We start from the raw sequence: 23,086 nt of genomic DNA, 5'->3' as shown, positions 1-23,086 counted from the left end.
GGGTTGGAAATGGGGGGGGACTACGGCCTATAATGGCAAGGAGAAAGGAGGGTCAGGGCACAACAGGGAGGCAAGATCAAATCAATATCTTAGATGCCTATATACAAATGCGAGAAGTATGGGTAATAAGCAGGAAGAACTGGAATTGCTAACCAATAAATACAACTATGATATCATTGGTATTACAGAAACCTGGTGGGATGGGACGCATGATTGGAATGTTGGTATGGAAGGACACGGCTTGCTCAGGAAGGACAGACAGGGAAAAAAGGGAGGAGGGGTTGCCTTGTATATTAAAAATGTACACACTTGGACTGAAGTGGAGATGAATGTAGGAGATAGCTGTGTACAGAGTCTCTGGGTTAAGCTAAAAGGGGGTAAAAAACGAGGGTGATATCATGCTAGGAGTCTACTACAGGCCACCTAGCCAGGTGGAAGAGGTGGATGAGGCCTTTTTTAAACAATTAACAAAACTATCCAAAGCCCAAGATTTGGTGGTGATGGGGGACTTCAACTATCCAGACATTTGTTGGGAAACTAACACAGCGAGGCACAGGCTATCCAATAAGTTTCTGGACTGCATTGGAGACAACTTTCTGTTTCAGAAGGTTGAAAAAGCTACCAGAGGAGAAGCTGTTCTGGATTTGGTTTTAACAAATAGGGAGGAACTAGTTGAGAACTTGAAAGTGGAAGACAGTATAGGGGACAGTGATCACGAAATAATAGAGTTCATGATCTTAAGGAAAGGTAGAAGGGAGACCAGCACAATTGAGGTAATGGATTTCAGGAAGGCAGATTTTGATAAGCTCAGAGAACTTGTAGGTAAGGTCCCATGGGAAGCAAGACTGAAGGGAAAAACAACTGAGGAGAGTTGGAAGTATTTCAAAGGGACGTTGTTAAGGGCCCAAAAGCAAACAATTCCGCTGTGTAGGAAAGATAGAAAATATGGCAAAAGACCAGCTTGGCTTAACAAGGAGATCTTGCACGATCTCAAAATAAAAAAGGAGTCCTATAAAAAATGGAAACTAGGACAACTAACAAAGGATGAATATAGGCAAGCAACACGGGAATGCAGGGGCAAGATTAGAAAGGCAAAGGCACAAAATGAGATCAAACTAGCTACAGGCATAAAGGGAAACAAGAAGACTTTTTATAAATACATTAAAAGCAAGAGGAAGACCAAGGACAGGGTAGGCCCACTGCTTAGTGAGGAGGGAGAAGCAGTAACAGGAAACTTGGAAATGGCGGAGATGCTCAATGACTTCTTTGTTTCGGTCTTCACCGAGAAGTCTGGAGGTGTGCCTAACGTAGTGAATACAAGCAGAGAGAGGGTAGGTTTAGAAGATAGGATTTACAAAGAACAAGTTAAAAGTCACTTAGGAAAGTTAGATGTCAGCAAGTCACCAGGTCCTGATGAAATGCATCCCAGGATACTCAAGGAGCTGATAGAGGAGGTATCTGAGCCTTTAGCTATGATCTTTGAAAAATCATGGCAGACAGGGGAGATTCCAGAAGACTGGAAAAGGGCAAATATTGTGCCCATCTATAAAAAGGGGAATAAGAACAACCCAGGAAACTACAGACCGGTCAGTTTAACGTCTGTCCCAGGGAAGATAATGGAGCAGGTAATTAAGGAAATCCTATGCAAACACTTGGAAGGTAATAAAGTGATAGGGAATAGCCAGCATGGGTTTGTGAAGAACAAGTCATGCCAAACTAATCTGATAGCTTTCTTTGATAAGATAACGAGCCTTGTGGATAAGGGAGAAGCGGTGGATGTCATATCTAGACTTTAGTAAGGCACTTGATACGGTCTCGCATGATATTCTTATCGATAAACTAGGCAAATATAACTTAGATAGGGACACGATAAGGTGGGTGCATAATTGGCTGGATAACCGTAGTCAGAGAGTTGTTGTTAACGGTTCTAAATCCTGCTGGAAAGGGATAACAAGTGCAGTTCCTCAAGGGTCTGTTTTGGGACCCGTACTGTTCAATATCTTCATCAATGATGTAGATATTGGGATAGAGAGTACGCTTATTAAGTTTGCAGATGATACCAAACTGGGTGGGGTTGCGACTTCTTTGGAGGATAGGGACATAATTCAAAATGACCTTAGCAAGTTAGAGAAATGGTCAGAGGTAAACAGGATGAGGTTTAATAAAGAGAAATGCAAAGTGCTCCACTTAGGAAGGAACAATCAGTTCCATACATACAAGATGGGAAGCGACTGCCTAGGAAGGAGCATGGCGGAAAGGGATCTAGGGGTCATAGTGGACCACAAGTTGAATATGAGTCAATAGTGTGATGCTGTTGCCAAAAAAGCAAATATGATTCTAGCTTGTATCAACAGGTGTGTTGTAAGCAAAACTCGTGAAGTCATTCTGCCGCTCTACTCTGCACTAGTTAGGCCTCAGCTGGAGTACTGTGTCCAGTTCTGGGCGCCACATTTCAAGAAAGATGTGGAGAAATTGGAAAGGGTACAGAGAAGAGCGACAAGAATGATTAAAGGTCTAGAGAACATGACCTATGAAGCCAGGCTTCATGAACTGGGCTTGTTTAGTTTGGAAAAAAGAAGATTAAGGGGGGACATAATAGCGGTTTTCAAATATCTAAAAGGGTGTCACAAGGAGGAAGGAGAAAATTTGTTCCTCTTGGTTTCTGAGGACAGGACAAGGAGTAATGGGCTTAAAGTGCAGCAGGGGAGGTTTAGATTGGACATTAGGAAAAAATTCCTTACTGTCAGGGTGGTCAAATATTGGAATAAATTGCCAAGGGAGGTGGTGGAATCTCCCTCTTTGGAGATATTTAAGAACAGGTTAGATAGACATCTGTCAGGGATGGTGTAGGTGGAGCTTGGTCCTGCCTTGAGGGCGGGGGGCTGGACTCGATGACCTCTTGAGGTCCCTTCCAGTCCTATTATTCTATGATATCCTCATGTCCAGACCCTCCCTCACCCCCTGCCAGACAGCCTGTCCCCAACCCCCTGGCCAAAATCGCCCCTGCCCCCAACCAGACACCCCCTGCACCTGTCTAGACACCCCTTGCCTCCAGCCCCCCTCACCAAAATCCCCTGCCAGATGCCCCCGACCTCCAGCCAACATCCCCCCTGCCTTCTGCTCCCTGACAAGACACCCTAGTGGCCAGATACACCCCTGCCCTGAGCCACTGGCCAGACCTCGCACCCTCACCCCTCTTACACCCTACTAGGGTTACCAGGAAGACACCCCCCCAAATACCAGACACACTTGATCATGGGCAGGGTGGAAGGACCGGCCAGGAGAGGGGCGGGGCTGGTTGGGAGGAATAAGGGTGGGGGGGTCGGAGGCTGCGAGGCTGGCCGGGAAGCAGAGATGGCGGGTGAGTGAGCGTGCGTGTGTGTGCGCGTGCATGCATGCACAGCAACTGACCACAGCTGGAGTCCGACAGGCTGCGCCCTCGGCAGGCACTCCCTCTAGTTACTAGAAGCCGGGCAGGGGCAGAGGGAGTAGCTGGGAGCCACTCCTCCCGCCCTGCTTCTGCATGTAACCCAGAGGCTCCCAGGTGGGAGGTGGGGCCACGATTGGCACTGGGAGCCTCTAGTTGTGTGCAGAAACCAGGTGGGGGGAGTGGCTAGGAGTTCCAGCTACTGCCCCAGTCCTGCCCGGCTTTTGCACACGGCCACAGGGCTCCCAGCACCAATCATGGCCCGCCTCCCAGTTGCTCTCCCGCCCCGGCCAGGCTTTCGTCCGGCGCCCAGCCGGAAAATCAGAATACACCAGACATTGCATATGTCCGGTATTTTCTGAATTTTTCTACCGGACAGAGGGCCCAAAAACCGGACTGTCTGGTAAAAAGCCAAGTATCAGAGGGGTAGCCGTTTTAGTCCGAATCTGCAAAAGCGGCGAGGAGTCCTGTGGCATCTTATAGACTAACTCAAGTGAAGGAGCATAAGCTTTCGTGGGCAAAGACCCACTTCGCCAAATGAAGTGGGTCTTTGCCCACAAAAGCTTATGCTCCTTCACTTCAGTTAGCCTATAAGGTGCCACAGGACTCCTCGCCACTTTGATAGAAAACCAGATACCTGGCAATCCTACACCCTACCTTCCTATCAGATCCTGCACTCTTATCCCTATCCCATTCACTGGCAGCCCTATCCTGCACACTTAATTGCCTCATTTTTGGCCCCAACCCAGAGCTGGGGGCGGGGCGGGGCGTGCCACAAAAATCCACTAACCTTGGAACCCCAGAAGAGTGAATTGAGCCTGAGGCCTTGAACCTCAATCCTCCCTGACCTTCCCTCCACTATGGGACTGGAGCACCAGGGAAGTGAGGTGTTTCAGTTGAGGGCCACATCAGTGAAGGTTGGGGGAGGTTGGAGTTTTTTTTTTTTTTTTTGCTTCTCATTTGTGTGGTCCCCAACTGATTTTTCTGTGGGTGAGTAGTCCCCAACCCAAAAAAGGTTCCACACTCCTGCCATAAATAAAAACAATGTTGAAATCTTTTGAGCAGGACATATTTTACTTTATTTTAAAATGAAGCCTGGTCAATGAGCCCCAGCACCCAACACTGCCTCCCGCAACCCTTAGCCCATCATACACCTGAACCTCCTGCCCTTAGCCTCTTATACCCCCACATTCCCCAACTCCTGCACCCTCACACAGGAGGGTGCAGGAGTTGGGGAATGTGGGGGTATAAGAGGCTCAGGGCAGGAGTCCACCATACATCCCAATCTCCTGCCATGATCCCCTCACACTCCAGCCTAGACTCCTGAACCCCCACATGACCAGCCCCCTGCCATTAAAGAGTGACAGAAGACAACCCAAATGCCTGCGTGAAGCTGGATTTGGCCCGTTATGATGTAAACTTTGAAGAACTGTGCAAAAAGATGTAGCAGCAGAAGTCCCATTAAATAAAGTCTGTGAATACAAGGTTTAATTTATGCTATAATTATTATGACAACAATATTAAATGGTATATTTTCAGTCATACAAATGGACATTATTATACGGCTCTTTGTTTACCACTTGTTTCAAATTTTGATTTAGTTTGTCTTTTTGGTTTGAAAAGGTTGCAGACCCCAGATCTAGACCATTGCAGACAGGTGCTTGTCTAAACCAAGGCTCTTGCTGTCTAGTATCTTGCCCAAGGTCACACAGTAAAATCAACAGCAGAGCCATAATGAAAACCCAAGTTTCCTGGGCTCCAGTTCAGAGCCCTTTCCCCTGAACCATTCTTGCTTCCTTCCTTTAACCACAGTAGAAAACAAGAGTGCCACATTCATTCACTTTATGTTTGAGTTCAAGCTTCTGAGGATCCCAACCACAAAGCATGGAATTTCACCTACTGCAGTGTTTCAGCATACACAGGCAGAGCAGAAAGATGGGAGTAATTTGATACCCAAAGGAGCTAGGCTAGAACTGTGAGCTATAGGTGTAACTCCTCAACATAAAATCCCTTAAGTGCCTCATATCACCCAATTGATAAATGCTGTAATTTTCTTAAGTATCAAAATCCCATTACCTGGCAAAGAAGCTAGTGAAGGGTCCCAATATTTTCAACTTATTGTCCGCATCTGCTTCTTGACAACATGCCTGCTGTCTTTGATCACCGGCCTCCTTAGTGGAATTCAATGTAACATCTGAAAAGTGCACTTCATCACTCTCCAGCGTCACAATTGCACTTGAGCTGCTTGTGACCATAAAGTCCAAAATGTCCTCATTGCTAACAGATAAAGTTGTTGACAGTTCTGTGCTAAGACTAGACACACTACAGACAGAGATATCATCACTTCGGTTCAGAGCTTTGGAAGTTGGACTGTATAGTTTCACTGTGTCATATCCAGTTCTTGGAAAAGTGGATGATTTTTGTACACTGTGTTCATGTTCAGTATTCAAAGAAAGTGGAGGCACATAAGAAAGCAGCATGCACGCACTCTGAAAAGTTCTCTCTGGCATGATTTCAGACTCAGATTGTTTTCTCTTCACATTTACCACACTGCAGTGAACAGGCTCTGGATTCCCTATTTCTAGAGTTGGAATACCAGAATCTATAGATTTAAGGCTGTGGCTATCTTCTAGCACACTAGAGTGCTGGTTAGGTCCATACTCAGGCAATGAGAATGCTCTTGAAGTCCCTGAATTCAAATTTTGAAGATTCTGGATACTGTTGCCCACTTTGGTGTCCAGAATTCCCATCATGCTCAAACCATTTAAGGAGCTGGATACATTTACATCAGTCATCTTGGTCCAACTGGAAACTAGTAAAAGAAAACAGTTTTGTTTTATTAAACACTTTAAAAAGTCTCTCAAAGAACTAAATTACTAATTATGTAAGTCAGTGTACATAGAAGGGGAAAAAAATCACATGAATAAACCAAGTGAATCAGGTAGAGGAGCACTGGCAAATGTTGTAAACAAACCACTTTATATTGTTACTAACAACTCAGATGATTAGACGTTAAAATGTTTTTTCTTAAAAACTACTTACTTGTCATGGTACTATATATTTTAGAAATGGAACAAATGCACTGACAGATGCACAAGAATTCCTCCTAATCGTTAAGAACTAAGACCAGTGTTCCCTCTAAGCACAGCTTCACAGGTGATTATCAGCCCCATCTAGTCAGTCAGCTCCATGCAAGGAGCCCTGATTATCACCTGTGAAGCTGTGCTGCCCCACAGCTTAGAGGGCACACCATGGAATTTGGTATGCACTAGTGATGTTAGCCATCAGGTATGTGTATAAACATTTAACTGCTTCAAATTTTAGTGTTACACATTTACACTCAAATGGGGGAGGCGGCGGGAGCCAGTGCTCACAGGGAACTGGCTTAAAAGCCGGCTCCTGAAGAGCAGACTGCTCCTCCCGCACGCCATAGTGCTGCTGCCTCTGATTGAGAGGCAGCACTCCTAGTGGTGTGGAGGAGGGCAGGCAGGAAGTAGACGTGGCTGCGATAAGTAGCAGAGCAGGGAACAGGAAGGAGCCGGCATGCATGGGGAGCCAGCTTAAAGGCCAACTCGCCGCTTGTTCCGACTTCTGTGGCTCTGCCTTTCCTCCCGCACCTCCCACAGAGGCAGCAGGGGGGGGGGGGGGGGGGGGAGGTAGGCGCCAATGGTCCGGGGGGGGAGGGAAGGGAAGAAGCTGGCTTTTAAGCCAGCTCCCCCTCCGAGCATTGGCTCCTGCAGAGCTGCCTCTTCCCCCCCCCCCCCCCCCCCCCCCCAAGCTGCCGCCTCTGATACAGGCTTACCAGTTAATCATGTAGTCATGTTGACATCCCTAGCATGCAGCTTCCGTTTAACATAAAAATCAAGCAAGGTAAGGGTTTGGTTGTGTCAGGACAACAGAATGTGCCTGTAATCCAACTGTTTCCTCATAAAATGAAAAGGGAGAGATCGGCATACTTCAAAATAACCCATGGGGACAGCAAGGGGACAAAGACGGGGACCATGACATTTATAACTCCACTGGGCTAGAAGGGGTGGCGAAAGGGACAGTTATCTACTATAGGGACATAAGCGAGTAGTAGACTACTCCCTCCTCCCGTCCCTCTGCTGCTTCTGATAGAGACAGCAAGTGGGGAATAGGAGTTGGTGCTGGGGGGAGCTGGCTTAAAAGCTGGTTCTCCCCAGCACCATCTCCGCAGTGCGGCCTCCATCCTGTCCCGCTGCTGCCTCCATCAGATATACGGGAAGCTACTCTGGCAGCAGCCCTTGTTCACGGCGGACAGGGCTGACCGCCGCGAACAGGGGCTGCTGGACTTAGTGAAAGCCAGGACTACTCGGTCCCAGCTCACGCTGGTCCGTGATGCTGAACCTCTTACTACATTTAAAATGCAGAGGTGCAGCGAGGATGGCTCCCAGAGCTGGCACACAGTAAGCCTGCTCAGTCCGGGCTCAAGTTGACTCCTGGAGCTACCTCCGCTGTGGCTCTGCAGAGCAGTCCTTATTGATCAGTTGTGTAGTCAATACAAATTGTATTGACTAGACGATTAGATAAACTGTAGCTTAACATCCTTAACTTACTGTATATTTCAGGGAGTTTATGCATCAGTGTCTGTCTGTCCCCCAGCTGGGGGACATGTACCCCTTCTCCAGCTGTGCGTGCTGCAGTGGCCATGGACAGACTCTTCTCCCCTGGTGCTATGCTGTTGTGGTGCAAGAGGACTGGGGTTGTCCTCTCTTCTTGGGTAGGCTACATACTGAACCACCCAAGAATAATTATGCAAATGAAGAAAAACAAAACTTATTTGAGTTAAGGACTCAAGCAACGCTTCTAGTTTGTTATTCTCTTGACTTTGAAAACTTCTCTCAGCACAAAGTAAAAACCAAGCATAGCGAGTTTCACTTTCACTGCTTCCATGAAGAGAGTTTCAAAACAGGTATTTTCCTATGGAATTTTAAGGTGTCAAGAAAGCTTTGCAATGACACACGAACTCCACTTTAAGATTACATCACGACATCTATATGAAAGTGGACCTTTTCAATTCTGCAGGATCCATATGCATAATTTAAAATATGGAAAACATCAGAAGATTGCATAGCAGGGTTAAGGATACAAATCTGGAGTCAGTTGAGATCTATTGATTCTGGAGATACATGTCCTCCTACCCCAGAAACTTTTTAAAAAGTTTCTAGAGTAAGATTTTTTTTCCCCCTCTCCAGAGCTATCGATCAAGCTATTTATGTGATTTGGGTCAGAATGATCTCTAAGTGTCAAGATTTACCCACGATAATGTATGGCACCCTACCCTCTCAGTTTTCAGAGGATCCAAATTAAGAACATTTAGGAAACTGGTTTTGTATACACTGCACATATAACACTACAGAAAAAACAGCTATAGGGTTTCCATTCCTGCCACTTTATTATGCTTTAATGTTGATTCTTCAAAGTGTACTACAATCCAAACTAGGGATGTTAGGATATGTCTACACTACAGCATTATTTTGAAATATTTTATTTCGAAATAAGTTATTTTGAATTAACTATTTATAAATAACTCATCTACACACAAAACGTATTTTGAAATAGCGTACCCACACTGAGTGGACGCTGAATCGCATTTAAGGCCGGCCAGAACCAGGTCCAGCAGGGCATCTGGTCAGGAGTCACTTTGTGTGGCTGCTGCCTGAGGCTACCTTCCCCTAGACAGCTGGTTCTCAGTTTTCCCTGCTTGCTTGCCTACCTCGATGAGGGACAGCAAAGCATTTTGTCTCTGTGCTCTGGTTGCCCTCATTTGGGACACCACAGCACTCTGCAATACGGAGCCACAGCTGCTCCTGGGCACTCTGGTGCTTCTCGTGGACGCGTTGTTGCGAGCCTAGCTGCACTTTCTGCAGGCTGCCATTCAGGAGATCCATGGGGGGGGGGGGGGGGGGGGCTGTCACTATCCAGGAGGCCCTGCGGGAGAGCTTCCACCACTGGGGACTTGTGCTTCATTCCTCCCTCACATCCTTCCACTTACCCCTCCCTAACCCCCCTTCCTGATGTCAAATAAAATACACATGTTTTCATGAACACAAACTCTCTTTAACAAAACTGGGGTAGGAGGAAATGAAACTCTGGTGAGACTGGGGAAAGGAGGCGGGAGAAGAGAGGATGGGAGAGAGGAGGGGGAAAACTGGGAGGAGGGAGCTGGAAGGGGAAAGCAAGGGGAAGAAGGGAAAGGGGAAGCTCAGGGTTGATTGCTGGACCAACTTGATTTTCACAAAAACCTGCTCCTGGGTTCGCATATTGTCTTTGGTGACCAGGCTGGCAGGTATCCTGCCATAGACGGCCGTGTTCCTTCATCTAGTGCAGAGATCATGGACATTGGGGGCAACCTGAATAAGGTCCAGGATCTCACCTTGGACTAGGAAGGCGCCTGCCTTCTCCGGGCCCTGTCAGGCTCCTGGGAATTGGCAGACTGCTCCCAGGGAGCCGTGGAGGGCTGGCTGCCAGTGGCTTGCTGGCTCATGTTTTGGAGCCACTGGGTCAGGGGCAGTGACTGCTGGCTCTGGGCTGGCAGGCTTGGAGCTGGCACAGGCACTGTGGCCAGAGTCAACCCCTTTAAGGGCTCTGGGAAGGGGGAGGGGGAAGAGGGAGAGAAGTGTTCTTGGTTGAGGCCGGAGTGGCCACCAGGGCACCCTGGGAATGCTGGAGGCCCCCTATTTCGATGTAAGTGTCTACATAGCACTTATTTTGAAATAGCTATTTCGAATTTGGCATTATTCCTCATGGAATGAGGTTTACCAAATTCGAAATAAGCCCTCCGCTATTTTGAAATAATTTTGAAATAGCGGTATGGCTGTGTAGATGCTAGTAAAGTTATTTCGAAATAATGGCTGTTATTTCGAAATACTTTGCTGTGTAGACACACTCAATTATTTTGTTACCTGCTATCTAAGGGTAACCACATGAATTCTTAGTGGTTAGTTGACTATTCTATAGTCCTCGGGGGCAGGGCCAGCAGCCAGTGTATTCTGGCCCCACACCCAGGGAACCCCTTGCTACCCCGTGTTGCTGCCTCTCTGTCAGAGGCAGCAGCATGTGGTACCAGGCAGGAGCCAGTTCACGAGGGAAGCCAGTTTAAAAGCCAGCTCCTCATGCAGACTGGTTGCCTGCTGCTTCTGATACAGGGGCAGCAGCCCCTGTCCACAGCAGGGTCTGATCTCCCAGCAGACAGAGGCTCCTGCCATGAAGTAGCCTCTGCCACAGCAGGCCCAGGCTCACCATGAACAGAGGCTGCTCTGTGGGACACCGAATAGCTGGGGCCCACCACAGGCAGAGGCTGTTTCACGACAGTCTTCCCTGCCTCCTCGGCAGCAGTGGGGAGCAGGCAGCATGGCAGCGCTGGTGCCTGGGGAGGGAGGGGAGGCACGAGAGAATTGGCTTTTTTAGGCTGGCTCCCCCCAGCACTAACTCCTGCTTTCCCCCACCTTTGCTGGAGCGGGGGGGCAGGGGGGGAAATGCGAGTTTTCGAGTAGATTCAACTGATAAACCTAGGCTTATTGGTTAATTGTATAGCTGACTAGTCCTTTAAATCAATCATCCAAACTGTTACTCTGACTGCTTTGAAGCACAGGGTAAGTCTAAGGAATACAAATTTGGGGTAATTTGATTTAGGAATTTTCAAGTTAGACCCCGCAAAACCCACTTTCCTTCAGCTGCTTTGTACTGTTAAACTGCGAGGTTCTAATAACTGGATCAATCACAGACCTGTTCATGGTTGTGAACTCATCCTTCCTTAAATTATCTAAGGGTAAATAAATCAAGACCTCACCTAAGACAAAAGAAGCTTTGAACTGAGTGGCTAGAGCATGCTGCAATTTGTGAATCATGGGTGGCAATTTAATTGAGGGGAGGAATAATCAAAGTATTTTGGGGAAAGAGCAAGATCTGAATATTTCCTGGTAGAAAAAAGTATCAGGGTAGAGAAGAGGATTATGTCACTAGATGGAGGAATAAATAGGTGAGAGGCATTGGGTGAGTCAGATCAATGAGGTATGGCACCCCTACCTGTGACAGTACATCAACTGGCTGCACACTCCAAACACAAAATCCTCCCTGCCAAACAATGCATGTTTTAATTAGCGTTGGGAACATGTAGTCAACAGCACGATTAACCAATAAGGCCAGATTTATTGGTTAATCCTTGCTGTATCAGAGTGAGCTATTTTAATTCGCGACCCCCAGGGCTGGGAAAATTTTTGTTGAGCACAAAAAAAAAAAAAAAGAGTTGGGAACATTTTGTTGCAGACCCTTTAATTTACAGCACTGGTCCTCTCTCCTACCAAACCCCCCCGCCCCCCCCCGCCACGTGTACGGCAGGCGCTGAGCCGGGAAAACAAAATGGCAACTGGCCCAGTGCTGTGAGACCCCAGGAACACAGCCACGGGTTGTGCACCGCTGAGCTAGACAGAGGAGAGCTGGGAGCCAATAGTCATGGGGAGACTGCTTTTGTGTGGGGGCAAGAGGCAGAAGCCAGTGCTTGCAGGGAGCTGGCTTTTAAACCGGTTCCTGAGCATCAGCTCCCATCTATCCCACCATGCATGCACACGAACTGCTAAAATTTCAAGCAATTACATATATACACAAATACCCTATAGTTAACATAGTTAACAATGATATTGAATACTATAAGTGAGAGTACATGAGCTGTACAAACTCCTCAGCTCTTTTTACATTTCAAAAACTGTAGAACTGGCAGAGTAAAGGTATGTGTGTTAATGGGCATAACAAGGCATTGCTAAGCTTGCATGAGAAACCTTAAATCTGCATTTCCTTACGTTCAGATGTTTGCATTTAGCTCAATTCAATGTTCTGCGTGAGACTGACATACTACCAAGCCTGTGCATCTTAACGTAGTTTTTGTCCACTGAATATTTGTTGATTTGGGGCTGTTATAAGCTTGTTTTCACAATATTTACACCTAACCCAAAAGCTGCATTTTCAAATATTTTCCAGGCCAATGTCAAGAAATTATCAACTCTGAAGATATATTTATGCCACTCACCTTAAACTTGCCTTATTAAGCGAATCTACTTAGTTCCCGTTCATGCCACTTTTATATTTTCCATAACATGTTCCTCTTAAGTATAGGAAAAGCTGTAAGTGTTGACCTCTCTCTCTTTTGTAGGTTCAAAAGCTTCAGGGGATAGCCAAGTTTGTTGTTTTTTAAGTTTATCCTGTACAGACTAATAGATGGTATCAGAAGTGTTCGTGGGCACAGCCCACTTCCTCAGATGACCAGAGTATCTGTCTCTTGACTATCTGGTCTTTAGGTGCTTACAGACTACAGGCAGTCCCCGAGTTACGCAGATCCGACTTATGTCGGATCCGCAGTTACGAACGGGGCTTTTCTCGCACCGGAGGACGCGAGCGGAGGGATGCCCACATGCGCCGGGGTCCCGCCGCCCGCGTCCTCCGGGGCGAGAAAAGCTGCTCCGCATCTCCCTGGTCTTCTGGGGGGGGGGGGGGCTTCCTCCCCAGCAGACCAGGGAGACGCGGAGCAAAGCCGCGGAGGATGCGGGTGGGACCAGCAGCGCATCTCGGCAGTCCCACCACCCGCATCTCCCTGGTCGGCTGGGGCGGGGGGGGGGGGGGGGGGGAGGCGCAGCTAGTGTGCCCCCCGCCCCCCCAGCAGACCAGGCTTTTCTCGCCGACGACGCCTGGGGTAGAGCAGCTGGGGCGCTGCCAGGTTGGTCCCGCAGCGCCACTCCTCGGCGCTACTGGACCAACCTGGCAGCACCCCAGCTGCTCTGCCCCAGGCGTCCACAAGTCAGCCGCTGCTGAAACTGACCAACGGTTGACTACAGGAAGCCCGGGGCAGAGCAACTCTGCCTCGGGCTTCCTGTAGTCAGCCGCTGGTCAGTTTCAGCAGCGGCTGAATCTGGATGCCAGTTCCGACTTACATACAAATTCAACTTAAGAACAAACCTACAGTCCCTATCTTGGACGTAACCCGGGGACTGCCTGTATTTGTTTTTCCTGTTACATTCCAGTTCGGCTTGCCCCTTGTTACTGTTATACCCACTATCTCTTCTTGTTTCCTCCTTCCCATTTTTTTCCCTTCTCCCCCACCCCTATTTATTTTAGTTCTGGACATTCAACACTCTGGTCATCTGAAGAAGTGGGCTGTGCCCACGAAAGCTCATGGTGCCATCTACATGTTTTGTTAGTCTTTAAAGTGATACCAGACTATTATTTGTTGTTAAGTTTTTTATAGGAGTAATTTATATGCCTTTTTAAACTAACAGTTCTCAAAAGTTCTCAAAGACAACTAAATTTTATACACTCAAATTAGCCAACGCATCAACTGCCCCCTCCGCCAAGGCATCTGTTAAGAAAAAAAAACTGCTCCCCCAGTAAAAAAGTTTGGCCAGGCCGCTCTTGCTATAGTGGGCTGCAGTACTCCTTGGGAGAGACGGGACACACCCTTCCTGCATACCATTGCCTTCAGAAAAAGGGAAAGTGTGAAAGGGGGAAAATAGCCTCAGACTCTCCCACCCGTCACCTTGGCGTGCCAACTGCGGGGCTTACCTGGTCTCATGAAACCTGCAGTTTCGGCCCAACCCCTGGGACACAGACCCCCCCCACTTGGTGACCATTGGGCCACATATGGTAATATGCAAGCGCGGGAAAGCGATGTGCAGATTTGGGGATAAATACCCATCGCACAATTCTCTCGAGGAGGTCTTCACAACACACGTACCACCGTGCGTGTGCCTTCCCGTATACTTCAAAGCACTGCCAGCCTGATCAACTGACCAGCCACTCCCCCCCGCCCGACTCTTGGGCGTAACCAAGGCCTTCGCAACCGAACCGATATCTTTGAAATGTTCCGTGTGCTGTGTAAGTTGGTATGTATGATTTGATTTTCTTTGTTGTATAAGCTTAGTGTTGTAGTTGTTTTGGGTAGTACATAGAGTTTGTAGTTATCACTCTTATTTAATTAGTGTAGCTGAATATTGTTAGAATAGAGACTATTCCCCTTGCCATTCCCATCCTTATATCTCTGACATATTTAACTAGAAATCATAGAATAAATATAATAAATACTGTAAATTCATTATTAACACAGTCTATTAAAAATCTCAATAAATACTATAAATTCATCGGTCATAAATAAATATCCTTTATTTGCTAGAACTGTCCACCTGGTTCTGTCCTTTCCCCCTTGGGTATGCATCATCGGACCTATGATTCTCACGACAGCATCATACGTAATAGTGATGTAAAGTCCCATGTAATTGGTTAAATGTGATGTTTAACCAGTTAACTGCTTAAAAAGAAGCTAGGCAGAGGGCTGCAGTACTCCCTCCTGCCGCAGGCAGAGGCTGTTCCAGCCCTGTGGAAGCAGATGTAGAAAGGGGCTGCTGTGGCTGAGTTGAAACACCCTTGCCGGCGGCACTGGGGCCGTTGAAGTCCACTGCAGCCCCCACCAGTTAACCAGAACCAATAAGCATCACACAGTTAACCTTTCATATTCCTCATACTTAATAGGCTGACTTGTCAATTAAATGAGACAAACGTGAATACTATCAAAATTATGGAAGGTACTCATTCTGTACTTTCCCTAACAGTTGGTGATCGCGGCCATGTTGTTGTATTGTTAGGATTTGGGAACAAACTATGTTCTTATCTTTTAAGAAGATAGCAGTAGATAACAAAAATGAGGAAAAATACAAATAGGAGAATACAATTGTAGTATTAACTTATTAACACTGGCCTGGCCTACACCAATTTAGGTTCAACTAGCCACATTGCTATGGGTTGTGAAAAATTCACAGCCCTCAGAAACATATTGCTGTGATCTAAATCATGCTGTACAGACCTCTAGGTTGAAAGAATAATGCTGTAGACATAGTTACCACCTCCAGGGGATGGATTTATCACAGTGATGGGAAAATCACTTCCATAGCCGTAGCAACTATCTACAACACAGCCGTATAGCAACAGTGCCACAGCTACGTCAGTATACTTTGTATACTAGATATACCCACTAGAAATGTAATAGTAAGGATCCTTCTCCCTAGCCCAGTGTTGTAGGTTGACCTACTAATGTGTGAGAACTACATATGGTCTTGCCTTCATTAAGAGTTTACCTGAGTTACCACACATGAACACACCCTAAACCCAGCAGATGGATCAAAAGCCTCCACACCGCCTCCCACAATCACATCCTCTGCCATTTAAAGAAACAGGAGCATAAAACTGACAGATTTCATTGCAAAATGTCCAACTTTCTATATTGAACTACAAAGACCAGCAACTCAGAGCTGAAAAATAAGCTTATTGACTACATTTGATTAATTTCAACAGTATTCTAGCATTTAATAAACTGTAGGCTGAACCTCTCTAGTTCAGAATTCTCTGATCTGGAAACATCCATCGCCCAGAATGATTTTAGTTAGCCAGATGTCCGTTTTTCATGGATGTAGCTAAGTTTCCTGCAGTCCTATAAAGTTTGTTTACAGCCACTAGTCCTGGCTCTCATTGTTCTGTGCTGTTATTTAGCTCTAATTTACCCCTAAAATGTCTTCTAAGAGCCCAGTAAGCAGTGGAACTGTTGATAAAGCTGCTAGCCCAGCGTTTCTTAAACAGTGTTCCACGGCACACCACAGTCGGAAGTGTGCCACAGAGAAGAGAATTCAAAATGGCCACCCTTAAATTGGTAGGTGACCTTCCCCACCATTCCCCCCCCCTCTAACTTTCCTCCGACCCCCCTCTTCAATAACTTCCCGCTCCTCCCTCCCAACAAAAAATCCATGGTGTTCCTCATAAAAAAAGTTATTGTTTGGTGTTCCTCGGTCTTAAAAAGTTTAAGAAACACTGTGCTAGACAATACTGATCTCTCATGGTCCAGAAAATTCTCTCATTCAGAACCAGTCAGGTCCTGAGGGTGCCTGACTAGAGAGGGTCAACCTGTATCAAGGGGACATGATAACACAAAGTAGTAATTGTTGAGTAAGTTACAATATTTTAAATTTTTATGGTCTTTATTAAGGATGTTAACTAACAAGTAATTTACTCGACTAGTCAATAGGCATTCCCTGGAACCCGGGATCAGCTGGAGACTCCCGAACTGACCCCTGACTCCACATGGCATTTCTGGAGAACCCAAGGTCAGTTCCGTGGAAATGCCGCAGGGTGTCCCCAGCTGACCCTGGGCTCCACGCAGCGCTGCTGCTTTGAAACACTGAGGTAGCAGGGGGGGTGGGGGAGAGATCAACAACTAGTCAACTCTGATAAGCAGAGTTGACTACAGGCAGTCCGAGTTACGCGGATCCGACTTATGTCGGATCCGCAGTTACGAACGGGGCCCTTCCTCTCCCTGGTCTCCAGCAGACCAGGGAGAGGAAGCAAAGCGGCGGAACACGCGGGCAGCGGACAGGGCTGTCTGCTGCCCACGCGCTCTGCGGCTTGGCTCTGCTTTGCTCTGCCCCCGTCCCCCGTCCCCCTGGTCTGCAGACCGGGGGGGGGGGGGGGGGCAAAACAGAGCCAAGCCGCGGAACGCGTGGCCAGCGGACAGCCCAGACGCGCCGTGGCTGTCCTGCTGCCCTCGGGCTCCGTGGCTTTGCTCTGCTTTGCTCCCCGTCCCCCTGGTCTGCAGACCAGGGGGACGGGGAGCAAAGCGGCTGACCGCACGCTCCGCGGCTTGGCTCTGCTTTGCTCTGCTTTGCCCCCCCCCCCCCCGTCCCCCTGGTCAGCAGACCAGGGGGAGGCGGGGGGCAAAGCAGAGCCAAGCCACAGAGCGCACTGCCAGCTGACAGCCCAGACGCGTCTGGGCTGTCCGCGTGTTCCGCCGCTTTGCTCCCCGTCCCCCTGGTCTGCAGACCAGGGAGAGGGGGAGCAAAGCAGAGCAAAGCCACGGAGCCCGAGGGCAGCAGGACAGCCAAGGCTGTCCCGCTGTCCCTGTGCTCCGCGGCTTTGCTCTGGACACCTGTGGTACAGCAGCTGGGGCGCTGCCAGTTGGTCCCGTAGCGCCGCTCTGGGCGCTACTGGACCAACCGGACAGCACCCCAGCTGCTCTGCCCCAGGCGTCCTGATTCAGCCACTGCTGGTCAGTTTCAGCAGCGGCTGACTTGGGGACGCCTGGGGCAGAGCAGCTGGGGTGCTGCTGGGTTGGTCCAGTAGCTCCGAGGAGCGACGGCACTACTGGACCAACGCAGCAGCACCCCAGCTGCTCTGCCCCAGGTGTCCCCAAGTCAGCCGCTGCTGAAACTGACCAGTGGCTGACTACAGGAAGCCCCTGCCCCGGGCTTCCTGGAATCAGCCGCTGATCAGTTTCAGCAGCAGCTGACTTGGGGATGCCTGGGGTTCTTAAGTTGAATCTGTATGTAAGTCAGAACTGGCGTCCAGATTCAGCCGCTGTTGAAACTGATCAGTTTCAGCAGCGGCTGAATCTGGACGCCAGTTCCGACTTACATACAGATTCAACTTAAAAACAAACCTACAGTCCCTATCTTGTACGTAACCCGGGGACTGCCTGTAGTTGATCTCTCCCCACCCCACCCTCCCCGCTGCCTCAGTGCTTCAAAGCGGCAGCTCTGCATGGAGCCCAGGGACAGCTGGGGACTCCCTGCGGCATTTCTACGGAACTGACCTTGGGTTCTGCAGAAATGCCATGCAGAGTCAGGGATGAGCTCCTTCCCTCCCTCAAAAAAACTTCTAGCATCTTCTAATTAGCTAATTTGATACACATCAAGTCCCTTCTTCCCTTTCTCGAATGTCATTCACCTTTTGGTCATCTCTGTTTCTTGTTCCTACTTCCAGAGGTAATTTCTTCTATGTTACCACTCCACAAGCCTCCCAGTTGCTGCAATGCAAGGAGGGCAAGACATCCTCACTATTCTACCCTTCACACAGCTTTCCGGTTGATACATATGGATGTCTCGGTTATGTGCCCCAATCCATGAGTGTCTAACTTTAAACTCTCTTCTCCAATGAAAAACTCCTAGCCTCTCATGCTGCTTAGTGCTTTCTCAAGCCCCAACCTGTTACTCCATATGTTTCACAGCAATTTTATCATATGCTTCTTTTCTGGATACTTACAAAGTGTTTAAGCATTTCTTGCTGAAAGCAAGAAAATAAAGTAACTCAAGAGGCTGATGAACAGTTTTCTCATTTCTTGGAGAAGTGAAAGTATGTATGTTTCAACGTGTGCTGTGCAAATGCTCTGATTTGGTTCAATGTCCTTCCTTTACACAGGAAACATGACAGGAAGAGCGACTTTAAATATGCAGTCTGAAAATGGAGAAGCACAACTAAGATTTTCTGTAGCTTTCTGCTATATAAAAAATTAAAGAATGTCATTTTTGCTGTTCAATGCATCAGCAATATATATACATACACACACACACACACACACACACCCCCCCCAATCCTCAGGGCCCCGCAGACAGGTATCCAATCGTTAGTTAAAAAAAAAAAAACCACACACATGGAACTTGCATTCAATTTATTATGTCTACAACCTGGCCACGTTTTTTGTTTTACTATAGTGAGAGGATATTTGTTTTCCTAATCTGATAAGTGCCATTTCTGGAAACTGATGCTGACAATTCCAAAGGTTGTTGCTAACTCTGTGAGCGAGTGACAGCCATGAACTAGCCTGCTGCAGAGCAAACACTACATGAACTTTTACAAATCCAATTTATGGGTTAGAAAATGGAATAGTGAACATAGGGTTTTAAATGGCTTTATTTTCCCTTCCCGTCAGTCTGAATTAGAAAAGTTCATTATAACTTTATGAATAAGTGTAACAGACAGCTCTTCCCAACAACACGGAAAACAAATATAAAGTCATGTAAAATTGGCAGTATCCTGTCATAAGTCACTACTTTAACAATATCTCATGCACTCTTCAGTGGCATTTCATTGACTCTTTGAAGCCCAATTAATAGAGCTGGTGGAAAACCATTGTTTCCATACCACAGGGTTCATATTGGATGAAAGTTTAGGTCTGCCATTCCAAACCCCCCACCCAAACCCAAGACAAGACACCCCACAAGCACATTTGAGAGAATATTGCATTAAAAGTTTCAGAAAGTTCAACAACTTCTCTTAAAACGGTCTTAACCACTTTTTACCCCCAAAATGGGGTTTGACGTTTTTCGACCAGCTGTACCAACAGCTCTCTCGCGCGCGCCCCGCCTTCTCCCTCTAACTGAAAACAAGCGAGGGGAGCCAGCAGGCGCTTGAGGGAGGCTGGGAATCAGTCACCACAAGCGAAAACTGAGGCGGCAGCGATTGGCTCCCCGAGTCGGCCCCTCGCAGGCGCGGCTGGCCAAGCCCAGCAGCACCCAGAGGCGCAGCCTGGTGGGGTCCCGAGAGCAGCCAGGCGGCCGGAGGGCTCTGCGCCTGCTGAAGCTGGCGGGGGCTGGGAAGTTTCGCCCAGGCACCTGCGGGGCTGGCTGGCCGGGAGCCCCGACTGGCTTTGTCCCTCGCCACACGACGGCGGGCGAGCGGCAGAGGGGCCAGGGCGCGTGTCCCCGGCAGCGCCGCCCCCGGCCCGCGCAGGAAAACTTTCCAGACTGGACTTTACCTGGTTAGCGCCGCCGTCCATTGGTCTTCCCCCGCCGGGCGCTACGGGGCAGCCGGAGGCGGGTCCATTCTCGGCCAGGTGCCGGAGGCTGGGCTGCTCAGCAGGGGTGCGGCGCCTCAGCCCCGGTCTGCAGGGAGCCGCCCCCCGCGGGCAGCGGGCTCCCCATGCCCGGGACACACGCAGCCCGCACGGAGAGAGGCGGCGGCGGCAACCGGAACGCTCGAGTCGCTCGCTCTTCGGCAGCAGCCGCTTGGCTCTTCCTGGAACAGTCACGTTCTTCTCCCCGCCTCCTCCCTCGCCGCTGTCCCGCCTCCACGCCGCTCCCCGCCTGCCATGGGAGTAGCCTGTCTGCTGTTCCCTATATTCGTCTCTCCCCCCACCGCTGACGCAACTCCCGTCTCCAGCCAGTCTTCTCTCCCCCCCCCTCCCTGCGGCTGTTCCTCTTTCTTACCATTTCACCTCCACCCACACTTGGTTGCGGCTGTTCCTCTTCCAGCCGCTGCCCCTCCGGCGCACACTAGCCCCGCCCGCTACCGAACGAACCAATCGGCGCTGAGAGAGCGACCGACGGGGGGAAGCGCCCAATCAGGCGCGAGAGTGGCCTCGCTGACTTTGCAGAGGAAGGGGCGGAGCTAGCCGTTTCCCCGTGGGCTTTTCGGCGGCTGGGCGCAGGGTTTGACCCTAATCAGCGCCGCCATTTTGAATCTTCTCGCGGGAAGGCTGGGGTCAGTGTGGTCGGGCTGCCCATCTACGTCTACAAGGCAGGAGAGGGGAGGGGCTGCGGTGGAGCAGGAGCAGCTCCTAGGCCAGTGGTCACTGACCAGAGGATCGGACCTACTGGTCGATCGTGGAGCCTCTGACATGTGATCCTGACTGGTTTGGCCAAAAGGTTCCCAAGGGCTGACACTTCAGCTGCCCTCCCCCCACTGCTGCGCCTGGAGCTGTTCCCCTCTCTCACCACAGAACAGGGGCAGGGAGCACAACAGGGTTTGGGGTGGAGGGAGTTTTCTGGCTGCTTTCAAAAGTGGTGCATGGCCAGGGTAAGGGGGAGCCTGGCTTAGCCCCACTGCACCACCCCCCTGGAGATGAAAAGGGCAAGTCTTTTTAATCTCTCTTCATATGGGACCTATTCCAAACCCCTCATCATTTTTGTTGCCCTTTTCTGAACCTTTTACAGCGCCAGTATATCTTTTTGAGATGAGGTGACCACATCTGTACATAGTATCATAGTTTTATATAGAGGCAATACGATAGTTTCTGCCTTATTCTCTATGCCTTTTTAAATGACTCCTACCATTCTATTTGCTTTTTTCACTCCCACGGCACACTGAGTGGATGTTTTCAGAGAACTATCCACAAAGACTCCAAGATCTTTCTCTTGAGTAGTTGTAGCCAAATTAGTCCCCATCATGTTGTGTATATATAGTTAGGATTATGTTCGGCATTACTTTAAATTTATCAACATTTAATTTCATTTGCCATTTTGTTGCCCAATCACTTAGTTTCGTGAGATCTTCTTGAAGCTCTTCACAGTCTGCTTTGGTCTTAACTATCTTGAGCAGTTTGGTATCATCTGCAAATTTTGCTACCTCACTGTTTACCCCTTTCTCTAGATCATTTTTTAATAGAATGGGTCCCCGGACAAACCTTTGGGGGACCCCACTTGTTACCTCTTTTCATTCAGAACACTTACCATTTATTCGTACGCTTTGTTTCCTGTCTTTTAACCAGTTATCAATTCATGAAAAGACCTTCTCTCTTATCCCATGACAACTTAACTTTATTTAAGAGGCTTTGGTGGGGGATCTTGTCAAAAGCTTTCTGAAAATCCGAGTATACTATATCCACTGGATGCCCCTTGTCTGCATGTTTGTTGACCTCCCTCAGAAACCATGCTGACTTTTCCCCAACAAATTATATTCATCCATGTGTCTGACCATTTTATTCTTTACTATAGTTTCAGCTAATTTGCTTGGCACTGACAGACTTACTGGTCTATAATTGCCAGGATCACCTCAAAATTTTTAAATTTTGGCGTCACGTTAGCTATCTTCCAATCATTAAGAACGGAAGCTGATTTAAAGGATAGGTTACAAACCACAGTTATTTGTTCTGCATTTGAGTTCTGTCAGAACTCTTGGGTGAATGTCATCTTGTCCCGGTGACTTGTTCCTGTTAAGTTTATCTGTTTTTTCCAAAACTTCCTCTAATGACACCTCAATCTGGGATAATTCCTCAGATATGTCACCTAAAAAGAATGGCTCAGGTTTGGGAATCCCCCCAATATCCTCAGCCGTGAAGACTGAAGCAAAGAATTCCTTTAGTTTCTCAGCTATGACTATCATCTTTGAGTGCTCCTTTAGCCTCTCGATCGTTCAAGGGCCCCACTGGTTGTTTAGCAGGCGTCCTGCTTCTGATGTACTTAAACAATATTTTACTATTACTTTTTGAAAGGGAGGAAGGATGGGGGAGGGAGAAGGGTGGAGTGAGCAGGGACACAAAGGAGGTGAAGCAAAGGTATTTGGGTTTAAGGTAGATCCTGGATTGCACTTACATTCAAAAAGTGATCTCATACTCTTAAGCCAAGCCAGGAGATAGTTGCTTGTTCAGCATCAGAGGGAAGCAACTGTCTCTGCGGGTCTTTGTCACCTGCTGGCGATTGACCAGGGAACCTGTGCACCTGAAGTTTACCTGGCAGTCCTGACACAGACCCAGAACAAGGGCACAAAGAAACCCATCCTCTCTGGAAATTTAAAATGCAGGGAGGGGGAAGCCTTCTTGTGGTCTAAAATAAGCTCAAGTTTCATGGGGCAGAATTTCTTCCACCTCTCCTCTCCCCAACTTTCCTGTGTGGGGAGATGTCGCAGCTGTGGTCCTGCTGTTGCATATGCATGACAGTCACCTGGAGGTGGACTACCTACATCTAAATGACCCTCCCCCAGCCGAAGGGGAGGATCCATTGAACCCAGAATTCAACTGATTATCAAGGGGGGGCAGGAAGACAAAAAGAAAAACAGGCAGATGCGAAAGTCAAAGGGCCAAAACAAGGGAACCAGATGGGGATACCAAGCAGAAAGTCC

General features: G+C 48.4%; 1 protein-coding gene across 6 annotated transcripts in view; it reads right to left on the bottom strand.

The window, feature by feature from the left end:
* Nucleotides 1-20,388, bottom strand: part of TBC1D14 (TBC1 domain family member 14) — a 114,959-nt gene extending 94,571 nt beyond the window's left edge. Inside the window, exons 1-4 of one of the 6 annotated variants that reach the window (XM_075930778.1) lie at nt 20,007-20,388; nt 18,515-18,706; nt 16,314-16,384; nt 5,504-6,241 (exon numbers count right to left, since the gene is read on the bottom strand). In XM_075930778.1, the coding sequence (XP_075786893.1) occupies nt 5,504-6,241; nt 16,314-16,318 (743 nt within the window). In that variant the 5' untranslated portion in view covers nt 16,319-16,384; nt 18,515-18,706; nt 20,007-20,388. Of the gene's footprint in view, nt 1-5,503; nt 6,242-16,313; nt 16,538-18,514; nt 18,707-20,006 lie in introns of those variants that run through there. The other 5 variants (XM_075930776.1, XM_075930780.1, XM_075930779.1 and 2 more) reach the window with 5 other exon arrangements.
* Nucleotides 20,389-23,086: the final 2,698 nt, after the last annotated feature.

Source organism: Pelodiscus sinensis, chromosome 5 (genome assembly GCF_049634645.1).
Source record: "Pelodiscus sinensis isolate JC-2024 chromosome 5, ASM4963464v1, whole genome shotgun sequence".
Lineage (NCBI taxonomy): Eukaryota > Metazoa > Chordata > Testudines > Trionychidae > Pelodiscus > Pelodiscus sinensis.
This window is presented reverse-complemented; position numbering and strand designations above follow the sequence as displayed.